This window comes from Lithobates pipiens, unplaced genomic scaffold (genome assembly GCF_037356315.1).
Source record: "Lithobates pipiens isolate NorthernLeopardFrog02 unplaced genomic scaffold, aLitPip1_a1.2 Scaffold_3, whole genome shotgun sequence".
NCBI classification, from domain to species: Eukaryota; Metazoa; Chordata; class Amphibia; order Anura; family Ranidae; genus Lithobates; species Lithobates pipiens.
Genome location: NW_027507790.1, coordinates 112,916,614 through 112,926,706, shown reverse-complemented (window position 1 = coordinate 112,926,706; position 10,093 = coordinate 112,916,614). Strand labels below are relative to the sequence as shown.

Sequence of the window (10,093 nt, the reverse complement as noted above, 5' to 3'; positions counted from 1 at the left end):
GACTGCTAAAAGCTAATACTAGGTTAAACTCAGGTAGTTACACTGGTTGCATTTACACAAATACATAAAAAAAAAAAGGTAAAATTAAAGTGTATGCAAAGACACTGTTTTTTCATTTTGGAGAGCATAGGGAAGGGTTAGACCCTTTGCAACAGGGGACCTGACATAACAATTTTACATGCATAAAATCAATGAGATGCCATCACATGTTTTGTAGCAATACTTCATTTTCAGCTCATCAGCATTACAGGTTCACTTGCAATATAAAAGAATATTTAATTATTTCAATATCACATGTAGTGGGGTGGTTTGCAATGCACCTATAATTGGTGAATTTCAATACTGATGGAAGACTTATGCCGTGTACACACGACCGGACTTTGACGGACTAGGTCTGACAGTCTTCCCAATGGACTTTCCTGAATGAACGGACTTGGCCACACACACACACACACACACACACACACACACACACACACAAATCACACCAAAGTCCGCCGGATTCTAACATGATGACGTATGACCAAACTAGAATAAGGACGTTCATAGCCAGTAGCCAATAGCTGCCCTAGCGTAGTTTTTTGTCTGTTGGACTAGCATACACACACAAACATATTTCTCGGTCCGGCAGGAAAATGTAAAACATGTTCCACTTCTAAAGTCTGCCAGATTTTTAGCAAAGGTCCGATGGAGCCCACACACGATCGAATTGTCCAGCGGACTCGTTCTGTCAGACTTTTGCTGTCAAAAAGTCTGGTCGTGTGTATGCAGCATAAGGCTGTGTTCACACTGTTCTGACATGCACCTTGAAGGGGAACCCCACACAAAAAAAAAAAAAAAAAAAAAAAAACACACAAAACGCACGCACACACGGGGTCTCCTCCCCCTCCAAAATCCATACCAGACCCTTATCTGAGCATGCAACATGGCAGGTCAGGAAGAAGGGGGGGGGGGGGCTCTGCACACCTTGTCACCATGTTGATTGGGACAAGGGCCTCTTCCTGACTAACCAATGGTTGTGGGGGGTCTGCGGTCAGGGGGGCTTATGGGAATCGCGAAGATCCCCAGATCCCACCCCCATGTTAATGAATATGAGGTACATTGTACCCCTACCCATTCACCCAAAAAATATGTAGTGTTATCAATAAAAAACAAAACAAGAGACAGTAAAGTCCTTTATCAAAGACAAAGACTGTCCCACATTATAGCTCTGTATCTTCTTCCTCCGCCGATGACTTCTTCCGACGCTGCCTCCCACTGTTATGTCAGGTCCGATGTCTGCCATTTTACCACCCCATCATGCCCTGGACGATGACATCACAGGGAGCAGGGGGTCTCTGAATGAGGTCACCTGATAGTAACGCCCCATAGCTATATAAAAATGGCAGACACCAGGTCTGATACAACAGCGGGAGACAGCGGAGGAGGAAGAATAACCAGGAGAAGAAGCAAAGGAAGACTGGAGGAAGAAGACATGGAGCTACGATGCATGTCATGTAACTTGTGTTGTGGAAGTTGCAGCGCATGTCAGACCAGTGTGACCCGGCCCTAAAAAGGTAGTTTTCCTTGTGAATTTGACCCGAGTAGTTTTTTATTGTCACTTTACATGCCTCCTATGCTATCAGTGCCATTCTAAATGGTTACCAAGATAAGAATTAGTGCTATTCTCAATCTGTGTGAGCATAGGCTTATACTGACAGAGATCACTGCAACATCGCTCTACCCAATTCATTATTTTATTATTTTTATTTTTTTAAAGGTCCATTAAGGCCTCTTTCACACGGACTGTCCGTTCAGGTCCACCTGTCAGTTTTTAGGCAGACCTGAACAGACGCTCCATAGACCTCTATGGAGTGTCGGATGTCAGTGGTGACATGTCCGCTAACATCCGACGCGCTCCAATAAAGTGTGATGGAGGAAAAACCTACTTTTCAATCAGTCTGCGGATCGGATTGGGTGACAACGGACTCTACAGTCCGTCCTCATCCGATCCCCCATAGGGGAGAGCGGCGCTCTGACAGGTCCATCCCTACACAGTGTGCAGAGGCAGACCTGTCATCTTCCTGCTCAGCGGGGATCCCTCGCTGAGCAGAGCGGGCTCCGTACACGGACACATCCATGTGAAGGAGCCCTAACACTATGGGGAGTATTTATTTATACATAGAAAATTGCCCAGTGCAAACATTTGTAGTGTGTGTGCACATGGGGGGGGGAACAAATGTTATTAGACAAAATTCCTCTGCTGGAAAAAATATTTTGATGAGTTGTTGGCATAGAACAAAACATACATGCACTTTCACTGCACAAAAACCATGCACATTTTCCATATATACACCCCATCATGGTGCATTAAAGTATGTTAAACCAACATTTCTTTGTATTGGATGGAATAGAAAATAGTTAAAGACGAAGTCTAATGCCCCGTACACACGATCGGACATTGATCAGACATTCCATGGATTTTTTCAGACGGATGTTGGCTCAAACTTGTCTTGAATACACACGGTCACACAAAGTTGGTCAGAAATTGCGAACGTCAAGAACGCGGTAACGTAAACATGTACGACGAGCCGAGAAAAATGAAGTTCAATAGCCAATGCGGCTCTTCTGCTTGATTCCGAGCATGTGTGGAACTTTGTGCGTCTGAATTGTGATCATACGATTAGAATTTCCGACAACAGATTCTGTTGTCGAAAAATTTGAGAACCAGATCCCAAATTTTGTGCGATGGAAATTCCGATGGAACCTACCCACGATCTGAATTTCCAACAAAAAGCTAACAATCGAACATTTTCAGTTGGAAAATCCGACCGTGTGTACGGGGCATAACACCCCCACCAAAAAATAAATAAAAAATGAAAGTCAGCAGCTACAAATACTGTAGTTGCTGACTGTTAATATTATGACACCTACCTGTCCAGCGATCCAGTGACGTTGGCACCCCAGTCAGTCAATGTTTCCAATCGGCTCTCGGGTACTGCCGCCGCCATTGTCTGTAAGGGAAACCGGCAGGGAAGCCTTGCAGCTTCACAGCTGGTTCCCTACTGCGCATGCGTGAAGCGCTCTTCGCTTTCTGAATGGCCCAGTGCCAGGGGAAGGAGGGGGGTGAACTTTGCGAGAGATCTCAGCGCAGCAAGGTATCCCAAAAATGGAGATGGTACCTGTCAAAGCCAGGTACCTGTTCCCCCCTCCCCCTTGAAAGGTGCCAAATGTGGCATCGGAAGGGGGGCTGGAGGCAGATAAGCGAAGATTCCCCTTTTGAGTGGAGCTCTGCTTTAAAACCCCTGCCATTTTTGTTTCTTCTGATACAACCCATTGGGGAGATTTCCTGCCGCAAAGTTACAAGAATAAGAAGTGTACCCATTAGAAGATTTTCCCCAGCAGTTCTTCAGTACATTTCATTATCAGTGACAATGGTCAAGAGGACAAAAAGAGAATCTTACCCTCAGCGACACACACACTTAGCTATGTGCAATATCATGATCATTGTAGGGTCCATCATTCCTGAGGATATCCATTTCAATACATAGCCAAGATGGTATTCAGGTGGGGAGAGCAGGAAGGGGCAGTCTACAAAGAAACTGCCTCAGGGAAAGCCCATGTTCTCCGGATTCTAAGCCTGGTATACACATACTAAAAGTTGGCCGGTTCAGAAGGAACAAGACGATTTTCAGTGTGTGTACTGTATTCCTATGATCAACAGAAAGCAATCGAATGACCACCTTCTGTTGAATTGTCATACATGTAAACCAGCATTCAATCAAGGCATGCAGCCAACACCCCCCCAATGTAAGAATACAATTAGGGATGCACCGATATAACAGCCAACAAAATATATCAGTGAGAATGGGGTCATCGGCAATTTGCAGATAGTAAAAAAAAAAAAAAAAAGTTCAGATAATGGGCCGACTGGCCAGCTGCCCTCCCACGTGATGCCATTCGTTCTACCTGCAGACAAAAGGGGGTCTTCAGGCCGCACAACCCCATCCAATCACATTGCTAGAAGTGCAAGAACAGGGTGCACCAATAAGTGCTCCACTCTGGTAAGAGCCTGCGACTGGCATCCAATGGCATGCCAGCCAGTGGTGACAGTCACCTATAGTATGGCATAGAGGGTGGCGACGAGCTGCCACTTCCTAGGACGCTGCAGTGAGTGAGGGTTTGGGGAGGGTGCACCTGACAGGAGAATTTCCCGATCTACAGAGGACAGTGGTCAGCTTGTCTGCCCAGCTCTGCCCTCACAAAACTACAGGAGCCGTTGTGACCCCGCTCCATTCTCACTTAGGCACGACAGGCCATGTGTGCCCCTGCACTAAGCCATGTCCAGCAAGGAGAAACAGGTGAAGAGAGGACAGAGCAGCAGTAGAGGACCCTGACCCAAGGGGAGCCAAGGGGGTTTTCTTTTTAAAATAAAAAAAAAACTGTCCATTTGAAATTTTGGCCCAATTTACATCATGAATTTTTGGCTTCAGTCCAGAGTTTTCATGTCGGTGCACCAAATACAACAATGTAGCGGGGGAGATCCCTGAGGGGGTGTCACCATAACTCCCTATCATTCACAGGTGTCCGTTTATGAAGCAGTGAAATTCATTCACTGCTTCATTCTCCGCCATTCACAGAGGAGGAGATCTTTCTCCTCTGTGTGCCTGTTTATGAAGCAGAGTACATCGCTTCACCTTTGGAGGAGTGAAGCGATCTACAAATGCTTCCAACAGTGGAGAATGGCCCCTGATACTGGAATCTCATGAGACGCTATGAGATTACAGCACCAGAAATTCACATAAACACATAGATGTCAGTTTTTAAGCCAGGGCTCGACAAATCCCAGGTGCCAAGTAGCTGTTGCGACTAGAAATTATGTCCTGGCGCCTGGGCTTTTGTCAGTGACAGGTGCCTCTGCTACAGGGCGGGCTGTGGGGTCTTGGCCGGAAAAGTGGAGGCGCCTCATGGGCCCTCCAGACACAGAGCACTGTCTGGTAACGTAATTAGCGGTGGTAGTGGGGATGGAGCAGGAAGAGAGCGGCGCAGCAGCCGCTGACATGGCGAGAGGTCCCTCCTCCCTTCTCCACACTCTGTTGGCAGAGCAGCGCTGCGGTTTGTGAAACTGTATGGAGAGAGGGGAGCTGTCAAAATTTAGGTTGGATGTCGGGGGTGGGCGTGACCCAGCTATCCAACACCAGCCAATGGCATGGGATTTGGGGCGGGCCACTACGTGTATGTGGCCCCGCCCCTTTCTTAAACAGCCCAATCATCGGATGGATAGCTGCTGGGTCCCGCCCACCCCCGACATCACACTGAATTTGTCATCTCCTCTCTCCATACAGTTTCACTCCGTGGCGCTGCAGAGATCATTCAGTTTCACTATCGGCTGTGAAACCTGCCAGTGCCACCTGCCAATGCCAACCTGTGCCACCACCCAGTGGCAACCATTGCCACCTGCCAGTGCCAATCAGTGCTGGCCATCAGTGCCACCTGTCAGTTCCCATCAGTGGCACCTCAGTGCTGCCTATTGGTGCCCATCAGTTCCAACCTCAATGCAGCCTCAACAGTGCAGCCCATCAGTATCACCTCATCAGTGTCCATTAGTGCAGCCTATCAGAGCACACTAGTAAAGGGAAAAAAAAAAAACAGACTTATTTGCAAAATCTTATAACAAACAAAACAAAAAAGTTGATTTTTTTAAATATTGTTCTTTTTTCGCTTTACATCAGGCATGAGCAATGCTTATTGCCCGATGCCCCAGACATGCAGTTCTAAGCAAATTTGTCAAGCCCTATATTAAGCAGTGATAAATTATCACCGCTCAGACTGCGTGGTTAATGTTAATAAAATAATGAGACCGACCACACACACACACACACACACACACACACACACACACACACACACACACACACACACACACACACACACACACACGCACGCACACACGCACACACACACGCACGCACGCACACGGTATCTCACCAAAGTCAGTACCCCCCTCACATTTTTGTAAATATTTTATTATATCTTTTCATCTTTCCATGAACTCTGGGGCTGCATGAGTGCTGCTGGCACTGGGGAGCTACAGTTTATTGAGGCAACCATGAATGCCAACATGTACTGTGACATAGTGAAGCAGAGCATAATCCCCTTCCTTCGGAGACTGGGCCTCAAGGCAGTATTCCAACATGATAACCACCCCAAACACACCTCCAAGATGACCACTGCCTTGCTAAAGAAGCTGAGGGTAAAGGTGATGGACTGGCCAAGCATGTTTCCAGACCTAAACCCTTTGTGGGGCATCCTCAATCAGAAGGTAGAGGAGCGCAAGGTCTTTAAAGCGGTTCTGCACCTTAAAAAAAAAAATATTAAGAGCCAGCAGCTACAAATATTGCAGCTGCTGACTTAATAAATGGACACTTACCTGTTCCAGGGTCCAACGATGTCGGCGGCAGATGACGAGCGATAGCTCATCTCTCTGCTGCCCCCGCCGCCATCCTCTGTCAGGGAATCGGGAAGTGAAGCGTTGTGGCTTCACTGCCCGGTTCCCTACTGCGCATGTGCGAGTCGTGCTGCGCGTCTTTGCTGGTCCCCGCTGTGTCCTGGGAACTGTGTGTTTCCCAGAACACAACGGGGGGGGCATCTGCGGCGGTCTGTCCTGGAAGTGGGTACAGATACCTGGATTATCCAGGTAACTGCACCCCCCTCCCCCCTGAAAGGTGCCGATTGTGGCACCGGAGGGGGGGAGGGATCACATGAGCGGAACTTCCACTTTAGGGTGGAGAACCACTTTAACATCCACCAGCTCCATGATGTCATCATGGAGGAGTGGAAGAGGACTCCAGTGGCAACCTGTGACGCTCTGGTGAACTTCATGCCCAAGAGGGTTAAGACAGTGCTGGAAAAGAAATGGTGGCCACACAAAATATTGACACTTTGGGCCCATTTTGGACATTTTGACTCAGGGGTGTACTTTACTTTTGTTGCCAGCGGTTTAGACAATAATGGCTGTGTGGAGTTATTTTGAGGAGACAGCAATTTTACACTGTTATACAAGCTGTACACTCACTAATTTACATTGTAGCAAAGTGTAATTTCTTCAGTGTTGTCACATGAAAATATATAATAAAATATTTACTAAAATGTGAGGAGTGTACTAACTTTTGTGAGATACTGTAATATATATATATACATAAATAAATATGACAGGGGGACACTTCTTCCTTCCCTTTCAGATCCCCCTGGATTCCCTTTTCACTCCCAGATTCTCCACCTCTGAGCTGGTGAATCAGGGAGGGTGAATTCTGACACAGATCACCAGTGAAGCGCTTTATAATGTATAGGGGGGGACAACACAAAGATATGAACAGTTATCATTGGGAAACATGGAGTGCATCTTGTCATGGGACTTTGGGGTCCAAAGTCACTTGACAAGTTGCACAAATGTGAATCGGGCCCAAAGAGGTTCTTCACTTTGGATAAAAAAAATAAAAAAAAAGAAGTCAGCAACTACAAATACTGTAGCTGCTGACTTTTAATAGAAGGACGCTTACCTGTCCAGTCATCCAGTGTTGTCCTCACCCAGGCTAGTTCATCTCTAGCCTTCAGATATACAATGGCAGTATCTTAACTGTGGGCAGCTGGCTATGCTGCTTCACAGCCGGCTGACCACTGTGCATGAATTGTCCCGCAGTCATCCCAGAAGACTATGGGGGGGGGGGGGGGTGAAAAGAACTAGGGTCGCCTAGGAGTGGGAATGGGTACCTGTCAAAACCAGGCTGGATTTAAAACGGAGTTACAGTCATGTTTTTGTTTATTAAAAAAGTCACCAGCTACAAAAACTGTAGCTGCTGAATTTTTTATAAACAGCCACCCACCTGCTCACCCCAGCAATTTTCACCCCATGTTCTCCCTTGGCAGTGCCAGCATCTTTACTATAAGCACTCCGGCTGTGACAATTTGCGGCTTCACAGCCGGGTGCCCACTTGCGTAAGCGGCACTGTGCTCTGTGACTGGTCCTTAAATCTTCTAGGACCTAGAAGACTGCAGGAGGGAGGTGCTAAGGAGAACTTCTGCTTCCGATCGCCTAGGGGAGGAGGAATAGAAGTGGGAGTGGGTACCTGTCAAAATTGGGTACCTGCTCTCCTCCTCCTCCCCAAAAGCTCAGTATCACAAACGGGAGGAGGCCTTAAGACCTTTTCGGTGGAGTTCCGCTTTAACTAACAGCTGCTTGCAGCCTCCTGGGATATCTACATCCCAAATCCCAGGAGACAGAAGGGTGCCCTACAGCAAATGTGCCATCAAAGGGGTTGGATACGTCTATTCGCAGACAGTAGCCCCATGACGTGACTCATCACAGGGCCAGCTGGCAGAACCCAGATGGCATGAGAAGATGGTGGTGTGGACTGGGGTGATCCCTAGAGAAAACTGCTGGATATGCCAGTATGTTTTATTGGGCATAATCCAGCTATAGAGAGGTAAGGAGAGCCTGGGCTGGTGACAAAGAGCCACCATAATGGTGCACAGGCCTCCTGTCCCTCTGCACAGGCCCCATCCTGCTTCCACACACACTGGAGCCCAGTCCGCCCACACCGGACCCTACAGACACAAAACACAGGCTTGTTTACCTTCCAATATGGACACGACGATGAGCAGCTGATCTGATCGGTAGCCCATGTCTGGATCGGGATGACAGCACGCACAGCCGGAGAGATGGATCAGTCCACACCGACCAATCGATGAACTGTCAGCCCCGGTCACTGGAATGAACTGTCACCCGCCGCTGGCTGCTCCTTTGCCGCTTCTCTCAGTATACAAACTCAGCGGATCCCCGCCCCTTGACTACCGACTACTTCCGCCAGGCAACCGGGGAAACTCTCCAATCACATGGCTGGGCGGGTGAAAGCGAGGGAGGCAGAGCGCTGCAACTCTCAACACAGCTAGGTACTGTACGGACGTACGCGTTGTTCCAGCGTGTATTGCATAAGAGTGGGTCACGTGACGGCAGATTAGTCTGCGGCGGAGCCATGTTTGATGTGGGAAGTAATGGCAATCACTGCAATGACACAGAAGTTATGGGGGAGTTATTGGGAAGTACTATAGCAAAAAGATGTAACCACTAGTCAGCTCTATGTTTTCTTTGTGTGTGCCGTCATAAAAGTGTGTATGACTAAAGGGCAAAGTCAATGTTTCTTTATGTTTTTTAAAGCGGAACTTTACACATAACAACTTGATAAAAAATCATGTTCTTTAGCTAGGAACATGCATTCCACATTATTAATTATGCTACCAAAATTGGTGTGTGCTGTAAATTGCCTCCAGCATTGCTCTTGTGTCATCTTGCTGGAAGCAACCATTTTGCTGAAGCCCAGAGCCCCTGAACAGCAGTAAATTATAAAGCTGAAATAAACCCATCGATTTAACAGTTTCAAAAAACAGTTACATTCTTGGAATTCCAGGATTTCTAACTGTCACATTTGCTTGTGTCCTCAAACAAACTGTCAAACCATCAAATGTCTGGTTTCATAACTGATCACATGTGCAGCACAATGACAGTTGCAGATCAAACAGATCCAGCTTCCTTGGCTGTTGTAAAGGATAGGAGGATTTAAATACACTTTAAGGCCCCTTTCACACATGGTGCCATTCCTTCCAAGCTCTGTGCCATGAACGGCAGCTCCTGCGTGCATGTGCAGTAGGTGATGTCATCATGGCTCCAGCTACTCACAGCTCTGGAGCCCACGAACCAAGAAGTAACTCCGGGAAAGATGTCAGCCATCTCAGAGGTGTGTGCGCCACTGGAAGGCTTTGTTCTAAGGTAAGCATTTCATAATGAACTAGCATGCAATGCATGCTATCTCATTATGTCTTTGTCTTACAGGTTTTTTTTTTGGAGGGGGGGGGGGGGGCGGGTTCAGAGTTTACAACCTCTTTAATGTTTTACATAGCTATACATGCAAAAGGGGCTAGCCTGAAGTGATCTAGCAGGAATTCATTTTCTGAAAAAAGTTAAAGTGGTTGTAAACCCTTACAAACCACTTTGACCTACAGGTAAGCCTAGATTAAGGCTTACCTGTAGGTCCAAGCAATATCTCCTAAACCTATATGG

The 10,093-nt window shown here is 47.2% G+C and overlaps 1 protein-coding gene across 2 annotated transcripts in view; it reads right to left on the bottom strand.

Moving 5' to 3' along the window:
• Nucleotides 1–8,933, bottom strand: part of CEP120 (centrosomal protein 120) — a 152,127-nt gene extending 143,194 nt beyond the window's left edge. Inside the window, exon 1 of one of the 2 annotated variants that reach the window (XM_077462186.1) lies at nt 8,613–8,933. In XM_077462186.1, the coding sequence (XP_077318312.1) occupies nt 8,613–8,661 (49 nt within the window). In that variant the 5' untranslated portion in view covers nt 8,662–8,933. The remainder of the gene's footprint in view (nt 1–8,612) is intronic. The other variant, XM_077462185.1, reaches the window with a different exon arrangement.
• Between the last annotated feature and the right edge of the window lie 1,160 nt (nt 8,934–10,093).